Source organism: Rutidosis leptorrhynchoides, chromosome 9 (assembly GCF_046630445.1).
Source record: "Rutidosis leptorrhynchoides isolate AG116_Rl617_1_P2 chromosome 9, CSIRO_AGI_Rlap_v1, whole genome shotgun sequence".
Classification (NCBI taxonomy): domain Eukaryota; kingdom Viridiplantae; phylum Streptophyta; class Magnoliopsida; order Asterales; family Asteraceae; genus Rutidosis; species Rutidosis leptorrhynchoides.
This window is the reverse complement of record NC_092341.1, coordinates 354,917,624-354,939,906: the sequence shown is the minus strand read 5'-3', so window position 1 is coordinate 354,939,906 and position 22,283 is coordinate 354,917,624. Positions and strand designations below refer to the sequence as shown.

The 22,283-nt window shown below is 33.2% G+C and overlaps 2 protein-coding genes and 1 long non-coding RNA gene across 7 annotated transcripts; 1 reads left to right on the top strand and 2 right to left on the bottom strand.

Moving 5' to 3' along the window:
- The first annotated feature begins 2,950 nt into the window (after window positions 1-2,950).
- LOC139866388 (uncharacterized) lies at window positions 2,951-10,185 on the top strand. Of its 5 annotated transcripts, XR_011765426.1 has the most exons (12): window positions 2,951-3,336; window positions 3,837-4,222; window positions 4,447-4,596; window positions 4,689-4,819; window positions 4,905-4,968; window positions 5,171-5,258; window positions 5,333-5,472; window positions 6,161-6,587; window positions 7,746-7,931; window positions 8,394-8,493; window positions 8,583-8,642; window positions 9,423-10,185. It is a non-coding gene; the product is annotated as an uncharacterized lncRNA (long non-coding RNA). The 5 variants fall into 5 exon arrangements; XR_011765429.1 differs by having other exon boundaries at window positions 4,725-4,819; window positions 7,746-8,493; XR_011765427.1 differs by having other exon boundaries at window positions 4,689-4,809; window positions 7,746-8,493.
- A 3,137-nt stretch (window positions 10,186-13,322) lies between these two features.
- Window positions 13,323-14,943, bottom strand: LOC139866422 (chalcone--flavanone isomerase). The gene is made up of 4 exons (XM_071854656.1): window positions 14,815-14,943; window positions 14,345-14,503; window positions 13,824-14,047; window positions 13,323-13,703 (listed from the first exon to the last, which is right to left on the bottom strand). The coding sequence occupies exons 1-4, from the start codon at window positions 14,918-14,920 to the stop codon at window positions 13,506-13,508; spliced, it is 687 nt and encodes a 228-aa protein (XP_071710757.1). The 5' UTR covers window positions 14,921-14,943; the 3' UTR covers window positions 13,323-13,505.
- A 2,428-nt stretch (window positions 14,944-17,371) lies between these two features.
- On the bottom strand, window positions 17,372-21,770 carry LOC139866275 (large ribosomal subunit protein uL29y). Its single transcript, XM_071854465.1, has 4 exons — window positions 21,646-21,770; window positions 21,403-21,538; window positions 18,145-18,301; window positions 17,372-17,691 (listed from the first exon to the last, which is right to left on the bottom strand). Exons 1-4 carry the CDS (start codon window positions 21,647-21,649, stop codon window positions 17,617-17,619), a joined length of 372 nt encoding a protein of 123 aa, XP_071710566.1. The 5' UTR covers window positions 21,650-21,770; the 3' UTR covers window positions 17,372-17,616.
- Window positions 21,771-22,283: the final 513 nt, after the last annotated feature.

Sequence of the window (22,283 nt, the reverse complement as noted above, 5' to 3'; positions counted from 1 at the left end):
TTATGTAAGGCGTTTTGCCGAGGATTTTATTAAGGTTTTGTTATGGGATGTTTTTCATTATGTATGGATGGTTATTTTTATGACATCTATTATCATTATCATATTTTATTTCTGATGTTGTGACTCTTGGCATGTTATATTATGCGTAATGTAGATCATGTATGTTAGGTGCTATGTATGTTGTATGATGTTATCATAAAATATGTATGCATGTGGTGGCTATTTCTATAACTATCATAACTGTCATGTTATTACTCATAGTGTTTACTGACTATTATTTTAATGGTTAATCTTTCCGTGTTCGATCTATTCCTTTATAACACTGGTATTATTCTTAGTACTAACAGTTGTGTTATTCTGTTTTGAAGATCATGCCTCCTAGAGAGTCCAACGAAGCCCGTATGCAACGTCTTATCACCGAAGGGATAGCTGATGCTATGGCAGCAAATGCAAATGCAAATGCTAATGCGAATAATAACAATCAGGTGGGATGCTCCCACAAAACGTTCATGGCAAGTCATCCACAGGAATTCAGTGGTACGGAAGGACCCATAGGACTTACCCGCTGGTTCCCATCTAAATTTTATTATTTCCCGTATCCCAGTGCAGTTGCTCACCCCGAAACTGCAAACACTATACCATTATATTATATTTCAAGATTACATAATTAGTTGCTTAATACAGTAATGATAACTAATATAAAAAGTGCCCAACAACATTTACAAAAACGATTCACCACCATCAGCTTCATATATATTGCCAACAGGTAACAACACAACAATACCCAGTTTCATCAAAGTGGAGTATGGGAAAGTTAGATGTAGAAATTTGTCCTCTTTTCTCCAACACATTATCTACCTCCATGTGACATTACTTTAGGTATGTGCAGTCGGCATTCTACAAAGAGCATAAGCATATATAAGTACCCCACCTACATAAGCTAAAACAAAACTGGATTACAAATTCTTGTATCAAGTAAATACAAAAATTTTGACACATTCTCTCTAATTAGGAGAGTAGTAACATCCATGATGTGTTAATATCCATATAATTATCTCTAAATTTCTTCATAAATATGAAATATATGGGCAAAGTATGTAACTACTCATACATTTCGTGTTTGTTGTGTTGCTAATTTTAGATACCTGTTTGGCCGGATGAAATTCATCAGATTTGACTGCAAATAACTAAAGAAGCTACATTTGGATTGAATGTAACCATCGAAATACATATGTACCTACAGGGAATACAAATTGTATAAATATGATGATACATTTGGATAATACATTTGAAAGAAACAAAGAATGCAAGAGGATAAGCCATGAAATAGAGAATGCTATACACTGATCCCTCCCACCATTGATAAGTGACTAACGCATTAATATCTTCAACACAGATCTGTTAATTGCCCCCTCATGCCTGAAATTATGATCGAAATTTTTTGTCAATCACTCTAAGTAAAAAAAAACTATCCAACACACTGTAACAAATTATCCATAATCTAAGATGACAAACAAAACAAATGGAGCATGGTAACAATGCCTGAAAATTTACACTATATCCATCACTTGATCTGGAGGTGTGTGAGAGAGATGCCAAGGTTCCATGAATGTATTTTGTCGCATAAAGTACATCCTATGAACATGGCCCTGAGACTGATCAACCCTGTTGGTTTCCAAGGCCTGCAGACCCAAAATTTTAAATCTAATTAAAATCATTAAAATTCATAAGATACCCCATTAGACAACAATTTTCGTTGAATAAACAAACCCTGAAAATCGTATGATTTGAATATAAACAAACCCTAAAATTATTTTGTATGATTCATAATACGAATTAAGAATGTAGAAAAGAATTAAACATCGAAATATCAAGTAATATAAATACGATAAAAACGATAAACACGATAAACACGATAAAGAACCCTAATTTCATCGATTTCTACACAATTCCAATTTGGAACCACAATTCATCGATTTCTTCAGATTCGATGCTCTACTTGTAAGCGAATATGGTTTTAATAGTTTCGATTTAGCAGACGATTTGAATGATTGAGGATAATATTATGTTGTTAGGGTTTTTGGATCAATAAATGGAAAGGAAAAAAAAGGATTAGCGTGAGTCAGAATTGGCGACCAATTTGATTGTTTGTGATTTGTTTTGCGATGGATAGAGGATTGGATGAAGAACCTATTTAGGGGTTTTTGGTTGATTAAGGGATCAAGAATCCCAATTTGTGTGAGGTTCGACTGATGAGAGTGTTTTGAGTGTTAAGAAGAGTGCATAGCTCTGTAAATGATTTGAGATGGATCGATCCCTAATTTGCCTTCTAAATCCCGTCATTTTTTTTGTTAAGGGTTAATTTTGTCTGTTTAGTTGCTAATCAATGCTATATCACGTGATTAAAGGTATGATTTGAATTGAATGGCTATGATTAGTGGAGTTTAAAAGATTGGATGGCTAAGATTTATTTTTGATGAAAATTGTCACTCAATTGTGTATTTACAAGTATAAGAGAGAGAGAGATTTAATTTAATTTTTATATTTTATTTATAGTTTATTTATAATAAACTTTAAACTTCTTATAATTATTTAGCACTCCAAAGGCCTAGCCTATATTGGAACATAAAAACAGTGTATTTCAATAGTAACCGCACAAATTTACAAAATTATTTTGACAAAATCACTGTATACATTAAAAGAGAGTCTCGATTAACTAATAATTATTTTCAAAACCCCCTTAATTACCGTTAGATTAGAAAATGACGTTACACTACCCTTGATCCAACGACTGTTAATCATCCCTTAAAATATTAGGTAATAAATCAATTTTAACTAGATGTCTAAAATACCTCATTATACAAAATAACACGGGAAGGTTAAGGCCAATTAGGGTTCCTTTGCTCACATCTCATTCTCATTATCACGTATCTCTCCTCAACATCCCAAAAAAAAAAACTCTATCCAAGATCTAATCGTTCTACATTCACTAAATGTGAAGATTCAATTTAATTGTTGAATTTTCAATTTGTATTTTTTAATTCAATTTTTTTTTTTATGATAAACCTTTCCTGCCAAGTAATTACTAATTAGGGCTCCGGTGAAGCACTGGATTACTTTTTCACTATTGATCTGTTCATACCTCTACTGCTTTATTCAGCAGATTTAGTTTCGATAATAGATGTTCTGGTGAAAACACCCGACAATCATCAACATCGAAGATCAATTCTTCATTCATCTACATCGATTTCATATATTTGGAGGAAAAAGCTTTGATTGTTTGAGCAAATCTCGATCCACCAAAGGTCCATGATTTTCTCCATATTCTATACTAAGGTAATAATTAAATCTCGATTTCATCTTGAATAATGATGTTGATTAACTTTTAAATTTGTGCTGATCTTTCACCATTCATATTGTTGATTAGTCTAAATATGTTCGTTGTATAAAGACAATTTGTCTATTGTAGTTTTTTTTTTTTTTTAACAGCTGGGAATTTGTTCAATTATGATACAGATATATGTGAACTATTCAACTTTGTGAATGACTTGTTGAGTAAGGAATGTAAGTAATTTGGGTGCTTGGTTCATGGTATTAGGCTGTAGGGAAGGGTAATGGTAATGAATGATGATGATGGTAAATCACAGACAACAAAAGGCAGCGTTGTCTTGCTAAAAGCATGCTTTAATTTACGTTTTATTACAATTATTAAGGATTTAAGGATAGTTTATATATGGTATAGATTCTATGCGGGCTTTGCTATATTATTTGGTATTTAAACTTACAGTTTTTCTGATTATACTTTTGACAACTGTACTAAATTTTCAATGCATCAGTTTCTTACTGCTTGTGCTGACTGAGTCGTGTGAAAATGACGATGCCCAATGCGAAAACAATGGAGTTGGATGAAGGATGGAGTTTCATGCAGAATGGGATAACTAAGTTGAAGAAAATTTTGGAAGGGCATCCTGAGCAGTTCAGCTCAGAATAATATAATGATGCTTTACACGTATATATATATATATATACTCATTTATACATTTGCATTTTTTCATTTTATAAAGGTCTTACCATATTTGTCATTGATTTTGACTTATTCTATCTTTTGACTCTTGACAACAGGACGATCTATAACATGTGCACTCAGAAGCCTCCCTATGATTATTCTCAACAACTGTATGACAAATACAAAGAAGCATTTGAAGAATATATTCGGTCCACGGTAACCCCCTTATACGCTTTAGTTGTAGCAGAAATTGGTGTTTTGTTTGTTGTATTAACAATAGAGCACGTGGATTGTTAGATATAAGAGTAGATAGTATGTTAGTATGTTAGCTAACATCATGCATACGGTTATATAAGCTGACAATTAACGGATAAAGTTATGTGTAACATGGATTAATGGTTCAACTTTCTAACAGATGTATCTGATTTGATTCTTTTAAGGTTTTACCATCTTTAAGAGAGAAGCATGATGAGTTCTTGCTGCGGGAGCTTGTGAAGCGATGGGCGAATCATAAACTAATGGTTAGGTGGCTGTCTCGGTTTTTTCATTACCTTGATCGTTACTTTATTGCTCGAAGATCGTTACCACATGTATATTTCGTTCAAACCATGATTATATTGCAATAGATAGAATTGTACAAGTACTAAATATGTAAAAGGTGATCACTTTTTTGTTTTGTCAGATTTGACGTTACTGATTCAACTTGACCCGTTGACAGAACCACAAGTTGTTGGGATTTATAGCTTGCAAATATCCTCACAACAAGCTGAAGAAGCCTTGACGCAAGGATTAGATCAACTATGGTATCTCATGGTACCCCTTTATCGATTTATCCTATTTTGGCTTATTAGAATGCAAACATTGAAACTTTGTAGTAACATCAAATTAGTGATTACAGAGTATTTTGGCAGGCTACATGCTCTGAGTACTCTTTGGACATCTCAACCACGCGAGTAAGAAAGGTAATTTATAAGTCTAATACAAACCCTAAATATCATAGTTTTCTATCTTATTAGTCATATATTTTGGTCTTACTTCATGCACTTGATACACTCTAAAAGGTAATATAAAGTGTAATACAATTCACAAATATTGTAGTTTTCGTATGGATAATGTTTCATGATTTAGTTGATCCTTATTTCATTTGCATTTGATTTCGTGCAGAATAAAAATAAGATTCTTCAAACAATGCAGTTACGGAGTTGTGTCGATTTATAGACTCGAGATCTACTCTTAGACAAGTGTGGTGCATGTAATTTCATAGCATATGTGCCTACATGTTGCTTTAAGTTGATATGAAATTGACAATGTGCTTCATGATATCAGGGTGCTCTGGCTCAGAGGAGATCCAACTTCCAGGGTAATCAGTTCCCTTTGGCAGCTGAGGCTGCTATATATGTTGCAGCTTCTCCTATCCGCAATAGGAATTTTAATCAGCACCATCCAATGACTTCATATATACAAAGGCAAGTCTCATGCTACATATGCTATGTATGCTTTTACATTCAGTAATCTCAGTTTTCTTCTTTTCTTTTTTGGGAGTAGGAAAAGGTAGTAGTAGTTTAACGATAGCTTGATGTATGGTATCCAAGAATTTTATAGATGTTGCTGGTTATTTGGTTATGTTTGGATAAGTGGCAAACTGAGTAGGTCAAATGTGGGGTGACGTGTTAAAACCTATAATTTTATAGTACGAGTCAAAATGCTTCAACTAATAAGCATTTTCATATCATCTATTATTTCAATTTCAATATTTCAATTGTGTTAATAACGTCACAGTTATTGTTTAATACACCAATCCTCAATATCTGGCCATGACGCATGTATCTTCTTCTAATCTTACAATCATTCACCTTCCCGTTAATCTTAATACCAAAACATACATGTGTAGTTTCCGTATCCTTTTTGTATCGATCTTTTCAATGCCTTTTTCTCTATACCTACGACATCATAATCTGCAACTTTCAAGAGACCTATAATAAAATGACGACCTGCCTTACTTATCACATAACATGTACTTTAATTCTGCGCACTAGGAAGTATTTTTCAAGTAAATAGTAGGTTCGAAGTTATGTATTTATTTTACTAATTCTTTTCGTTTTTAGTTGTAACAACAATATTTATTTGAGAACATCACAATTAATCTTTTAACAGTTATTTAAAACGGACGTGCAACATACGAGTTCAAATATGAGAACCGGCGTGCTTCGTCGATTCTCTTATTGCTTACCATTATACATGGTAGTTTTGCCGATTTGGACGAGTCATTCACACTTGGATCCAATTTTTTTTACTTTTTATATTTCAGACACATATGTTTTTCTATTTGTTTTTGGGTCTTTTGGCATTTATAGCAAGATTGACTTTTCATTGAAACATATCATACCACATTTTATTTAGATTATTTTATTTATAGCTCATAACAATAACTGTTTGATAAAATCCGTTAGTTTTGCACGGTTTTTTACTTACACGTGCAACGCACGGGCTCAAATCAATAGTCATTGCAACGATAGTCATTGCAAGGATCGTTTGAGTCCTATTCGGCGTTCAAATCAATCGTTCATCTTACAGATTCGAGGTAAATTGTTTAGTTTAATCTCTGAAATTGCTTAACCATCAAGTCCCTACTCCAGCTTTACAAAGTAGTTATTCTCAATAAAGATAACACAACTTCATCCGATATCGAGGCTAAATTATGTCATCTTGAAACTGAATAAAATCAATTACTGGAAAAGGTTGCATCCTTAACAGCCGATTCAAGTTTCGGTAAAGAAAGATATATTCGGTTACAAGCTAACTTTGAGAATTTTAGAAAAAGGTCGGAAAAAGGCTAAATGTAAGGACCAATGGGAAGTAATTCAAAGTCTCCTGCGATGGTTGATAATTTTGAGAGAGCAAAACACCCATTGAAATTGAAACAGATAAAAAAAAAAAAGATTGATGCGAGTTATCAGGAGATTTATAAAAAGTTCGCAGAAATTATGAGGAGTTTACGTGTTGCTGCTGTACAAACAATTGGAAAACCGTTCGATCCTCCAAGAAGTTCGACCACTTTTTTATTGTTTATTTTATTTATATATGTTATGTTGTTTTTTCTTGCTACACAAGTGGCAATATGGTTAGGTCAGAAGAGTTGGTAATGGTTTAAAACTAATAACGTTTTGCTGAAATCTAGAGCATTTACGAATTCCAGAAGTGGTAGAAATGATTTGGTGATTGGCTCTAGGCATCCATCTTTGTGGTTCGTGACACAATGCTTAAATTAGTTTAAAATGATGGCTGGTTTAACTGTAAGTGCAACTAATGCAACATGGTTATCAAAAAGTATTATGTTGATGAGGAAGCTACCATATCGGACCGTCTATCGTACAAAGTTGATGAGGTGTTCACGAGGTATAAAACTTTGATATATTATTATATCTATAAGCTATATATACAAGTAGTCTAGGTTATTTCTTTATCTGTCTTTATTTTCAAAAACTATATAACATTAGTATTCCCCACTGTATAACATTAGTATTCCACACTAGATTACCAAATTGTTTACCCTCAACATGTTTATGTTATCCCATCTTCATCCTGAATTTTGGGCAAACATATGCTTCATCTCTATATGATGCCCTAAACAATTTTTAACGATTTCATAAATGGATGGTAAAAGGATTATATATGATATTAATTAATTACACTAATAATTAAAATTCACCACCTCAACCTAATCCATAAATTGTCTTAGGTCGCATCTTTTTGATGTTGTTAACCAATATCGTGCCATATTCGTTGATGATACATCAAGAAGTGAAGAGAATATCTCTTCAGCTGGGCCATGCATTAGATTGCTTCTTACCTTAAAACGCTCAAGATCATGCTTCTAAAGATAACTGAAGGTGGTTCCTTGTCCAATATATTGGACCAGTGCCTGGTAAGTTTTAGACATGAGTTTATTTTTAGTTTTTTTAGAAATGCCTTCTCAGTAGTCAGTACCGCCATCCCTACTCAGTACCATTGTTTGTTCTTTGGTTTTTGTTTTACTTCAGTAACTTACGAAAGCAATATCATTTCAAAGTTTGAGGTTAATAATTCCATGTCTCATTAAATGTTAACCGATCTAATTTAATTTCACACACGCTGTCACTGTTTGAGAAAGTTAAATGTCCATAATTCAATTCCACATAACATGTTCTGTATTATTTTAAATAATTTCTATATTGGATCGTACATTCGTACTAGTTTTTGTAGATGGTAGCATGATGGTTATTGATGACTAACCTTTGTGGTACACTTAGATATGTTAACAAGAAGTTAACATATCTAAACTTTGAATTATCAAGTGGAGATTGATGTGATTTCAACTTCTAAACTTTGTTTTTTCACTTCTTTTCAGGTTTAAACCTTATATCGATCTTCTTTGTTCTTCATAGTATTGTGCCATGGGGCTTGGTTGGATTTGATTTTCGTGGCTTGGTTACACCTCTTTTCGAAGAGTAAGTTACGATTGGCCCTTTTCTTTTCCATATTCATTACTGATCATGGATCACAATGTGCACAACTTTGCCTTTTGTCGCTTATGCAGGGTTGTCATAAAGTAGTTGTGGAAAGGATAGATTGTTTCATTTCAGTGGAGCGAATGGTTGTAAGTCTCTTTTACTATGTTTGGCTAAGTCTAATGTACCTTCTATTATATTGCCAAGTCCAAGAAGTTTGAAAACTTTACCGATGAAAAAACATGTCGAAAATAGTATGGGTAGTAATTTAGTTCTGGCCGGGTTGGTTTAGCAGGTTGTAATCAGTGGCGGATCCAGGTAATTTTTTCACCGGAGGCGAAATTTTTTTCTAAAACGTAGAGATTATTTTTGGCAAAATATTGAGGTTTTGGGGCAAAATATAGGGGTTTTTGAGCAAAATTTAGAGATTTTCGGGCAAAATACGAAGGTTTTGGGGCAAAATATGGAGGTTTTGGGACAAAATACGAAGGGTTTGGGGCAAAAAAAAAAAATTCCACCGGGGGCAAAATCGAAAAACCGAAAAAATTTACACTAAAAATTGCAAATCCACTGGGGGCGACCGACCCTGACCCTTCATAGGTCCGCCCCTGGTTGTAATCACAACCAAAATTAAACCAGATTTGATAAACAAGGTGTTCGGTTTGAGTGGGTTTGGTAAAGTTTGGATTGGTCGGTTCAACATCCATAGTAAAATTGAACCCGATTTTTTTTTTTAATTTTTTTTTTTAAACATTCATAATATAGAATGTATAGTTTTTAAGCTTCATTAATTCAAGATTCGATTAACAATACAACTTGAAATACTTGTTAATTCACAAAAAATACTATTGAGATGTTCGTTAATGATTAACTCAATTTCAAAGTAAGTGTTGCCTATCTAACAGTTTGTGGTTTTCATTTCACTGTAGTTAAAATTAAAAAGGAAGAGATCTAAATGGGCGGAGTCTTCCAAGAAAAGCAGAGATTAGAAAAAGGTTAGTAAAATTAATGGGTAAGCTTCTTAATTTAGTTTTTGCAGTGCTTTGTGTGTTAGAGGAATTGCAGCGATTATCGTTCCAATTGCATCCAATGTTGAAGACATCATACTTATGTAAGTATTTGTACATCTAGCACACATTGACATACAATTAGTTTAATGTTTATGGTTTAGTTTATAGGGTTTAGGGTATATGGTTTAGGGTTTAGGGTTTAGAGTTTAGGGTTTAAGTGTTAGATTTTAGAATTTAAGGTTTACGGTTTAGGATATAGGGTTTAGGATTTAGGGTTTAGAGCTTAGGATTTAGGGTTTAGAGTTTAGTGTGTAGGGTAAAGGGTTGGTGGTTTAGGGTTTAAAGAAGATATGCGTAAAGAACAACCAACGTATATTGGGGCTGCTGAGTGGACTGATTTTAAGAAGAATCATGACCTTGAAGATGGTGATGAATGTGAGATTTACTACAACTGCACTAATTCAAAGTTTTATCTCACAAACGTGAAAAGGTGCCGAGGACGTTAAGTGACTAATGGCTAATGTCAACATCTCTTTTGGTACTATATTTTGTTAATTCCACTACATCCATGATTTTGTATCTCTTAAAACTAATGACATGGATGTATGTCACTTATTTTGTACTTAGAACAATGTTACCCAACTACCTCTTTAAAGTAATATGTTTAAGAGTTCATCAAACTTTTGCCAATGTAATGATATATTACAATCTGTTCAATGTTAGTCAATTATAGATACAATTTTATACTTATGAATTAACAGTGTAAAAAAATGTAGTTATATAAACATTTAAAATCATGTTTATACAAAAGTTATCATTACAACCCAAAAGTTACATGTTACAGTTTTTCTATCAAGTATGCAATTTTTTCTGAAAATTACGCAATAACGATCGAATACAAACCAATGCCCAACATTACAAAAAAAAAAAAAACACCTGAAATAGTCGACCATACTTTTCATTAGTTTACATCCTGGTCTAATAACCTAATCAACGAGTTTTCCCAATTCAACACCTTTTAATTTGACTTTTTACCCACATTAACACATTCAACCTGATGTTGTGTTTCATATGACCGAATACATTCTTATCAATCTGAATTATTCAAGCCAGAACATTTTCCTACAACATACATTGTGATGACAACAAAAAATAAAAAATAATAATGACACATTACATTTGTCATGTAACATATACATCATATTACAAAAATTATTAATATGTATTTACTTCTTTCAACAAACTGAATAAACAATCATTGCAGACATGTGTTTTTGACTACAAAAAACGGATTAAAACTAATCATATTGGACGACAATGAGAATGATTCAAATACCACCAAGAATGTTGTTTATAAGAAAGTCTTGAGACGTATTTGACTGAGACGTAAATGTTCTATGGTTAAATATCCTTTGAATATATTTGTACATCTCTAATTATATATACTTATGGTACAAACTAAATTCATTTTGACAACTAATATAAGCTTAATGGATAAAAAGAATTAACGTTGAGATTTAATGGTTTAAGGTTTAGGAATTGCTATTTAGGGTTTACGGTTTATGGTTTACAGTTTAAGATTTAGGGTTCAGGGTTAAGATTTTAGATTTTATGCTATAGGGTTTAAGGTTTAGTGTATAGGGTTTACGGTTTAGTTTTTAGGGTTAAGGGTTTAGGGTTTAGAGTTTTGGCTTTAGAGTTTAGGGTTTAATTTTTAGAATTTATGGTATAGAGTTTAGGGTTTAGGGTTTTAGGGTTTAGAGTTTAGGGTTTTAAAGTTTAGGGGTTTAGGGGTTTAGCTTTTAGAGTTTAGGGTTTAGATTTTAGAATTTATGGTTTAGGGTTTAGGGTTTAGGGTATAGGGTTTAGGGTTTAGTGTGTAGGGTTAAGGGTTGGTGGTTTAGGGTTTAGATATAGAGTTTAGGGTTTAGAGTTTAGTGTATAGGGTTTGGTGTTTAGGGTTTATGGTTTAGACTTTAAGGTTTAAGGTTTAGATTTTAGAATTTATGGTTTAGGGTTTAGGGTTTAGGTTCAGTTTTTACAATTTATGGTTTAGAGTATAGATATAGGGTTTAGGGTTTAGTGTATATGATTTAGGGTTTTGGGTTTATGGTTTATTGTATAGGGTTTAGGGTATATGGTTTAGGATATCGGAGATGATTTATTTAATTTGAATCAAAATTTTGTTTTTTTATTTATTCGTTAGTACATTTTGAAACTTTAAAAATTTGAATCCCTTATAAAACATTTGATTTAATGTTCATCATAGACTTAATAATAGTTCGTTAGTACATTTTGAAACTTTAAAAATTTCAAGCCCCTAAAAAATATTTGGTTTAATGTTCATCTAGACATAATAATAGTTTTTCATTTATATATTTAATTTTATACCTTAAATGATTAGACCCTTCAAAAATCTCGCGAAATCGCGGGTCTTTAACTAGTTATAATAAATAACCAATCAAATTTTATGTTTCTCTTTTCTTAATTCTATCAACTCTATTTATTAGTTAAAGTCATTTTATAAATAACTTTTTGTAAAATTTAGTCAAACTTACGGTATAATATTCAATCGGTTGGACTCAAAGCCCATCTAAGAAAATCGATTTCAGGTATGAACATTTTATTATTTTTAAAAGTCGAATTCAATGCTAATTAATGTATTGGTATATACGGAGTACTTTTTATTATCACATAAATTTTTTGCTTAAAAATTTAAGATTAATTAACTCATTTTACAACTCAAACTTCACGACATTGCATCATACCATGAATAACATTGGCATGTTGTCACATTTTGAAGCCTAGCATGCCCCTAGCGGTGTGTGTAGATGGCGTGCTTACCCAGCGTGTTTGCTAGTAGCACGGGAAAAAAATGTGTCGTGTTGTCACATGTTTTTTTTATTGGTCCTTTTTTTATTTTTATATTTCCTTTTTACCCGACTTCAATTATAGTTTAACATATCACTCAACAAGCCACTCAGCACATCACTCAATTATTTATCAGTTTATCAGCACGTCCGTCAAACAGCCCACCCCACCTCTCAACACGCCAATTTTGCCATCATTATTAAAAATGCTCATTCTAAGCTTATTTATACTTGAAATTTTGGGTTCGAATCTTTTTAGTCATACTTATTTAAAGTTTTAAATATATAAACTTTCATCGACTTTTTTAAGCTCGATTAGCTCACTTAACTCTAAACTAAATATAAGATCACACTTGAGAAATATTATTGTTACATGTCAACATATCTTAAGAGAAAAGGTTAGTCGTAGGTACTTGACTTACAAAATTGTCATTTTTAAGCTCGATTAGCTCGCTTAACTATAAACTAAATATATACGATCACACTTGAGAAATATATTGTTATGTGTCAACATATCTTAAGAGAAAAGGTAAGTCTTAGGTGCTTGACTTACAAAATTGTCACTACATGATTACTCAGCTCTTTTCCGATTCATTTCTATGATCTTGAACTGATTTCGTTACTTGGTACAACCACCATCTATAGTGATGTGTAAGTATAAGTTTTGTAAGAAAAAAGTGAATTGATGATTTTTTCACCAGTGAAGCTATTTTATATGGGTTCGCGAAAAATAAGTTAACAACAATACAACTGAGTAGTTGAGCTGTAGTTGACTATTTATATGAGTTTTCATGGTATAAACAAATGTTTAAATAAGAGGATACACACATCATTAGGTAATTTTTAGGCTTTAATCTATTCAAATGTCCAATAACAATCCGATTCTATCAAATTGAAAATTAAATTTCCTGAACTTTCATTTTAATTGGTAAGACAACTATTTCCTTGTTCCTACAAATTGAAATACATGAATTTTTTATGTATGAAAAATTTCCCTTCCATATAAACGCATACACTGCTATATAAAGGTTAGCAGACAAGACATAAGTAGATACTCATTTACCATCCGGGTAAATGTTATTACAGAAATTACAGTCAAGAAATTATGTTTAACTTTTTACTACAAATCATTTCATACTTCATTTGTTGCTGTTGCTTTCTCATCCAACTGATTCATAAGATCTGAGAGTCTTGAAGCCAAACTTTGTTTCGCTGCAGGCGAAACACCATGCTTCCCTATCACCGACTCGATTACCGCTTGTCCTAACTTTGCATTTTCTAATACTGCATTTGCTGTTTCAGGTATAGTACCATCTTTTGAAAAACTAATCTGCATACAAACAAACATGAAAAATAAAACTTCAGAACATTCCTTCTGAATGGGTCACAATGGTTGAATTTAACTACTCTGGTCAAACCCATTTTGACATGTTTTGCGACTGCAACTAACCGTTAGTGATCCAACAGCAGATGTAGTGAAGAGAATAGAAGATCCTGGTGAGAAGTTTTCGTCCTTGAAAACCTCGAGAAACTTGTCAATGGTTGCTTCATCTGCATCTGTATAAGTACCATGTGATTTCCAAACTCCTACAGTCATTTCGGACACCTTTTCAGAGTACGCCTTACCGGTTAGCGGTAGAATCATTGTCACCTGTGTAAGTTTATCAAAGGGGCCTGCACAATGGGCGTAACACAGATTCAGATTTACTTTTAAATTCAGATGTATATCTATACTTATAGTTATATTTATATTCAGTGGCGAAAATAGGTAGGGGCAGGGGCATCTGTCCCTAGTGGATTTATATTTTTTAGTGCAAAATATTTGGATTTTTCATTTTTTAGTAGTTGTTTTTGCCCAAAAATATCCATACTTTGCCCCCAAAGGTTGTATATTTTGCTCAAAAGCCTCCATATTTTGACCATGGACGAAAGCAATTGAAAATCAGACGGATTATATTAGTTGAGTATTACCAGTAACGATGTCCCTGTAGAACTCAACAGAATCCGTTAACTCATCAACAGTTTTGCCCTTCCACTTAACAGCGAGTAACGGAATAGCGTTTTCCTCCAGATACACACCAATTCCCGTAAACTTCACAAACTGGCCTTTGATTTCCATACCTCTCACACCTTTTACATGATTAACACTTTATCACACGATTCAAATTCTAATAACACAGTTAACACGTAACATTAACAACGCTATTACTCTGTTATAATGTTAGATACTTGGATAAAATAAAACTATGAATAAAACGGTTACGCGCTATGAATACAAATAGATGCTTAAACATATTTCAAAAGGTCGTTAAATGATTTTTACGACCTCCGAAATCTCATCAACGAACCCTAGGATGATAATTTGTTATTAGTTACTCCGTATTTTTTATTTATTTATCCGAAATTGGGATAATAATGATTGTGGAATAAAATGTATGTACCTGCGCCTGCAAGTAATAAATCTGTGGTGGCGCCGGGCGGTTTAAGAGACGGCGGAAAGACGATGGATTCGACTTGGAGACTGGTGGTTGACGGTGGCGTAGACATGGTAGTTGTTGGAGTTATAATGTGTATTGACTTTTAGTCGTTTGACATATTTGAATTTATTTATAGAGGTTCGAAGTGGTAGATAGATCGTGTGGTGGAGAATGTTGGAGTTGAATTAAATGGTTCAGATTAATTGGATCTACAATGGTAGTTAAATGCCCGCTTTCGTTGTGGTATTTTTTTGTTGTTAATTGTTTTAGGGGGAATCAAAAAATGTGCATCGTTAAATAATTATTGTTATCCGTCTCATTATTCTATAATCTATATTAACTTTTAAAAACATTTGTTTACAACTTTGACTTCACAATTTTTTTGTTTTTATATAACGTTGTATCAATAAAAATATATTTAAAGCTCAACTATTTAGCATAATTCATTAAATATTAGATAGTACAAAAAAAATATTTAAAGTAAAAGTTAAAAAAATATTTTTAAAATTTGTGATGTATATCCATATGACCCGGGTGGGCCTAATTTTATATAATGGGCTGTTCAAGTTTGGGCCAAGAATTACAAGATGGGCCAAATATTTATAGTGAATATATGCAATCTGTGTGCCGGGGCCATTTAATAAAACAAATGGATAGCAAGATAGAGTTGGAGTCAAGCTTGGAGTATTCTGGAGTGTTCCTTCATATTTATCGTTTATACTCCTATAGTTATCTATTATTTTACTTCCTTTAATTTAGGGAAGTTATTTTATTTTCATAGTTATCTAGTATTATCTAGTATTTTACTTTCATTCATTTGTTTTGTAAAGCAGCTTTTTATTATTGATTAAAGATACGTGAATAAAAACCGTAAGGTTTTTTTTTCAAACGAGAAGGTTGTGTTTTGTTTAAACCGAGAAGGTTTAATCGCTATCCTATCTTTATTGTTAAACCAAACTCCGTCACTTCTGCTCACAAGAGCATGCATTACAACACACACACCTTTGTAATCTTCATCTTCCTCGCCATCGGTGTCATAAATGGGTTGAGTATCTTCCTCCACAAACGGTTCGGGAATATACTCCATATTAAAAACTTGATCAACCACATCGATAGTGTCATCGGATTGAGCCTTTCTTGAAATTTCAAGATTTTCAAGCTTCATCTCTATACGACGCAAGAGATTTTGCATGTTTTCCAACTTTTGAATCTTGCGATTCAATCTCTCAAACTCAATTTGTTTAGCCATGCCTGGAATCTGATACCACATAATGCGAATTAAGGATCGATGGCTTAACAATAAAGATAGGATAGCAATTAAACATTCTCTGTTTAAACAAAACACAACCTTCTCGGTTGAAAAAAAAAACCTTACGGTTTTTATTCACGTATCTTTAATCAATAATAAAAAGCTGCTTTACAAAACAAATGAATGAAAGTAAAATACTAGATAATACTAGATAACTATGGAAATAAAATAACTTCTCCCCTAAATTAAAGGAAGTAAAATAATAGATAACTATAGGAGTATAAACGATAAATATGAAGGAACATTCCAGAATACTCCAAGCTTGACTCCAACTCTATCTTGCTATCCATTTGTTTTATTAAATGGCCCCGGCACACAGATTGCATATATTCACTATAAATATTTGGCCCATCTTGTAATTCTTGGCCCAAACTTGAACAGCCCATTATATAAAATTAGGCCCACCCGGGTCATATGGATATACATCAATTTGGCTACAATTAACGCGGAGAAAATATATTTGAATTTATAAGGATATCTTTGATCACTAGTAGTTATTAGTTAGACCACTCTTCATGACATTCTTCCTCACTGTCATATCAGCGTCACATCAGCTTTCTCCCTTCACTTCCTCTCGTGACATTCCCATAACACACAACAACAACAACAACTAGATTGGTGGATGTTTTTGTTCGCGTTCAGTTAGTCCATTGTGTGGTAGTCACGATGAGGCTCGATATTAGTTAGCGTTTGTTGTATGTCTTGAATAGGCTTTGTTTGATGTCCTCAAGCCTCATTCATGGTGGTCGTATTTTCCTTTACATTTTTACATTTATATAATTTTGACCCTCAATATTTAGTTTCAAGTGTATCAGTGAACACCCGATACTCCACTTTTGTGTCATCGAATTTTGTTGTTTTAGTGTATCACTTAACATAGGTGAATGACAGCAACGAGTAATTGCTAGAATGGTACCCATCTCTTGAGATCCCCGGACCCACTGTTGGACGCCCCTTTGGAAATGTGGGGCGCAAGTTCGAATCCGGGCTTGCACCAACTGTTAGGTATTGGGTTGCAGGGTGGGCGATATGGGTTCCTTTGTGAAACACGGGGTCAGGGTTTTTCCGCCGATCTAAACCATTTGGAACATAGGTGAATGACCATCTATAAGAGAAATTTTTAGAAACAACGTATTTTAATTAAAATGCCTTCCATAATTAAAATCATCACTATATGTATTAAAATTGTGGACCAATAAGGAATTGTATGTATTCAAACGTTTATAATGATATCTTATTACTCAGAAGGATATACTTCTTGAAACTTTAATATACGATTATGTAATTCACTAATTCATCATAAAACTGAGGAATCCAAAGTAAGGCTATAGAGAAAGATAATTCACTGTTGAACATGATGAAAACCAAATATATAATGCAAACTTCAATTCAAGAAAACTTAGATAAAACGTACACAAAATCCAAATTCAAAATGTGACCTAATTCTTCTTGATAACCTATGCCTTGATCGCATACTTCCTCAACGGAAAGTACCTCTCCTTTTTCTTCTCTCGCTCTGTTTTTAATGAAGCCTGCATGCATCACACAAGAAGACAACGTAAAGAAGTGAGCACTACTGATTCTCAACACCTAGAGCTGAAGATACTCGATCTATTAAAGCATACATATACAAATTCTTGTAAAAACATCTCGACTCTCAAACGGTTGAAGAAGTGTTTGTTTAGTTAGTATGAAAATAGGTTTAGTTTGAGAATGACTACCAATTTAGGCATGTTCTGAACACAGTGAAAAGGTCTCTTTGAAAATTTATACCAGTTAACAACGAATGGTGATTCGAACTATTAAACCAAGAATTAAAATCCTCTTATGTTACATGAGAAGCCAGGTTACCTCACAAAAGCAAAATAAGTTAACGTAAACACCAGCTATAAAGATCTTAATCCACCAACAAAACACACACTAACTCATCTCTTATCATCTACTACAATTTATTAACTAATTTAAGGTATGATCAACAATTTTACCTGATGTTTGGTCAGACGCCTGCGAATGGCTCTGGTTTTCTTGGGACGCAAGTCAAGAGGAAGATATTTCTTGTTCTTGTAAGCTTCCCTAAGAGCAGACTTCTGAGTCTGTGAAATCACAGTCAGCACCTGGGCAATTGATGTCCTCACAACCTTGCTGCAGAACCAAAATATAATCACAACATTAGGGATGGCATCGGGTCAGGTTTGGCCGGGTATAGGCAATACCAAACCCAAACCCGATTAAGAAACTCACTCCCAAACCCGGTACCATACCCGGCGGGTATCCATTAACTAATTAACCGTCGGGTAACGGATTTCTCCACGGATAATCGGGTAATCATTTAATTCAAATCAAATTAAATTAAATGTTAAAGAATTTACAACATCAGTCTATAAAACTCTGAATTAATAAAATTCAGATTAAACAGGCCAATATAACTTGCATATAAGCAGAAGTGCTTTAAAATTGCTAATATTTCAATAAAACTAAAAAGGGCATATTAAAACCAAATCTTTTCTTAACAATGAAGCTTGAAAACTTAAGTGGTAACATACATTTGAAAAGTTGCTTTCCCAATAAACTAGTTTTACACAGAGTAATTGACATACAATTCAAAGCATGTTTTCTAACAAAACAACAACAACAACAACAACACCCAATTCCACTAGAGTGGAGTATGGGGGAGGTTAGATGTAGACAGTCCTTTCCTCTACCCTAAAGTAAAAGGGAAGTCATTCCTCCACCCACGGATACCTATCGGTCCCCAGGTAGAGGAAGTCGTCCCTCCCTATTCTGTAGAGCAGAGAGGCTGCTTCCTAGAGATCTCCGACCATAAAGAACCATGAATTCCATGAATTCCAATATGTGCAGTAAAAGTATACAAGTAGATAAGAAAAAGAAGAAAAAAGAAACTTTACCATGAATAAAGTATATATCAATACGATATGTATAGGTAAATAAAGCATGTAACAAAATAATGTAATATAACATATAATTAAAATATGTGCGTGTCAAATATTCAAGTATAACCAGTCATGTAAGTACAATAAGTATACGAAAACATGTTGGTAAGAAGCATGTAGTTATACTATGCAGTATAAGATAGATGGTAAGAAGCATGTTGGTAAGAAGCATGTAAACATAGACAAATAAGCATACAATGATAGCATAAAAGCATGTGATATGTAAGTATGTATAAATTAATTGCTATATAATGTAATACAAACATGTAACCATATAGTGCAATAAATCCTCTGAAAATGCTACAATAAGTATAGATATATAATATAACCGTAATACAGGTACAGCCAATACGATAAGGCACACAAGCAAGTAGGCAGGAAATATAATATAAATATATAAAAAAAAAATAAACAAAATGTAAAGCCTAGTCATCTATTCTAATTCTACTCCTCCACAAATTCCTATCAGAAGTCATGTCCTCAGTCAATAAGAGCTCCTTCATGTCAAGCTTCAATCTATCCTCCAACCTACGTCTGGGTCTACCCCTTCTCCTTGCGCCCCCAACAACAAGGGTCTCGACTCTTAAGAAATGTATCAACGAGCTCAATCCTCTTGCCCGTCAAGGTTCCTATATTCCAACTACCCACTCTAATCCCACCCGGGGTAGCAACCCTATTACCCCCTCTAACCCCTCTAGTCCTATCCGCCCCTAATCTAGGAGGACATGACCTCAGGTGATCATAGGTGCTAGTAGGGTCTATATTAACCTATAAAGAAAATAAAAATTGAGAGAATTCAAAACAAAAAAGTAAAATACAATAAAGACCGGGCTATACAATAGTAAACAGTCAAAGTAAGGCAAAAGATAGGAAAAAGATAGCAAATGGTAAGAAATAAATAGATGAGATAAGAAAATAAATAAAAAAACAAGTTCAGCAAGTTAGAAAAATACTCCGTATATTCTAATAATACCAATCACGTAACTAGTATACAAAAAAGTAAGGCTCACAAGATTAGGATAATAAAGTCAAAGTAAGGTTAAGGGTAAAAGAAGTTTAAGGGTAGAAAGAAACAAACACAGCCTTGTGTAAACAAGGAAATTCCGGCAGCGGTGGCTAGCGACGGCACAAGGGCAGCAGGAGGCGGCAGAATTAGCGAGGCTTCGTTTTAATACCTGCGAAAAGAACAGAGAAAGTGCCCGGAAAAAATTCCGGCGAACTGAGCGACGGCGCGTGGCGGCGCGTTTCGAAACGCTTGCCGGCGAAAATCGAACTCACAGAATCAGAAAAATGCCGCAAGTTTAATGATGTAGGTTACGGCTTCTAATTCAATAGGCAGCTGAAGCGGCCCTGGTCAGCGGCGGTACACGTCCACAATTAGCGGCGTTAACCGGCAGCAGTCCTCGGCGGTACACGGCTAGCAGTCAGCACCCTCTTGGTGATGGAGCCCTTTTCTTTAGAGTATGATGCTTATGTGTTTGTAGATCATTGGAACATGTTAGGTAATTTTGACCCATTTACTTCATATGGGTCAATTCAGTTATGATTTACCTCCAACTGTTCAAAATGGTGAAATAAAAAAATTGAACAGTAAAAAGGGAATAAATTAAACAGATTGAATGAATCAAAAGGGTCAAATGTAGATGTAACTTGCTGGTTCAAATTTTATTATGCTCATTTCTACTCGTACACCAATAAAAGCAAGCAAGCAAGCTAAGTTCTATTATTAATATATCCAAAAAAATCAACATCATACTAAAAGCTGATAAAGAAAACAATATGAAATCCAATAAATACCAAGCACAAACAAAATTTTATCTTCAATAACATCAACCACCTAAACCATCAAACTATAACTCAATAACATCAAATCTATTAACAACCAAAATCAAAGTAAATCAATATTCAAAACCTTCAAAAATGTGAGCTATATAACACATAAATTTTCATTTATAACAATTTATCAAAAACAAGTAACAAAAAAAAAAACAAAAAAAAAAATATAGCAGTTTACCAGATCCTACTAAGCTAAAACCAATTTAATTTATACATTAACTTAAACTTATACTTATTTTATTATACCAATCCACATGTGACATAAAAAGTCTGCAGTTAATATTAACATGTATACCATTGTTTCAACCAATAAGATCTAAAACCATACATCTAACACTAAGTATTTATAATTGCAGCATTATATAGTCAATAAATTATACAACTAACTAACAGCAATCTAATCAAAATAGTATGTACGTATATATTACATATACATATATCAAGAGAGCATATTACATCTTCGAGAGCTTGTTCGGGGCGCCACCGGTGACTTTAGCGACACGAAGTAAAGCAAGTTCAGCTTTAAGATCCTTCAATTGAGTAAACAAATCAGCCTTTGATTTGCCTCTCAGCTCATGAACTTTGATGCGAGCTGTATTTAATTAATAAATTGACAGAAATAAGAACACGATTACAAAATAAAAATAAAAATAAAAATTGAGATTAAAAGCGTATCAGCGTATCTAAATGTAAAGCTACCCATTTGATTGAGCGTGAACAAAACAGAATCGAGCTGCTATAGAGGCTGCCTCTGAAACCCTAGTTGTTCAATAAAATGGAGGAATTTTAGGGTTTCGTTTTGGTAGGCATTTTATATACTGTATTTACGGAATGAATGTGATTTGGGCTTAATTAAGTGAATCCCATAGACCCAAAGTGGACCAAATTGATATTTAAAGTACATTTTCTTGAGGCCCAAAAACATATATGAGTAGTAGGGATCCGTAAATGAATGTGATTTGGGCTTAATTAAGTGAATCCCATAGACCCAAAGTGGACCAAATTGATATTTAAAGTACATTTTCTTGAGGCCCAAAAACATATATGAGTAGTAGGGATGACAATTGTAACCCGATCCGGTGAATATTTACCCGATCCACCCGCTTCGTATGGATATGAATGAACTGAAATGGATATGAATACGTATATGAGATCTAAATGGATATGAATATGAACATAGATGAAAAATTTGATTCATGGATATATTTCATTACCACACGAAATACATATACAAATATATATATATATATATATATATATATATATATATATATATATATATATATATATATATATATATATATATATATATATATATATATAAGGGTAGGATCAAG

Bases quoted from the DNA above. Each gene is read 5' to 3' on its own strand.
- LOC139866422 (XM_071854656.1), bottom strand. From the start codon at position 14,920: ATGTCTACGCCACCGTCAACCACCAGTCTCCAAGTCGAATCCATCGTC. The intron at 14,504-14,814 runs GTACATACATTT...ATCATGTAAAAG, and splicing joins TTTATTACTTGCAGGCGCAG to GTGTGAGAGGTATGGAAATC. The intron at 14,048-14,344 runs GTAATACTCAAC...CCCATTGTGCAG, and splicing joins CTACAGGGACATCGTTACTG to GCCCCTTTGATAAACTTACA.
- LOC139866275 (XM_071854465.1), bottom strand. The intron at 18,302-21,402 runs GTAATATGCTCT...TTGGTTCTGCAG, and splicing joins CCGAACAAGCTCTCGAAGAT to CAAGGTTGTGAGGACATCAA. The intron at 17,692-18,144 runs GTAAAATTGTTG...TGATGCATGCAG, and splicing joins GGCGTCTGACCAAACATCAG to GCTTCATTAAAAACAGAGCG.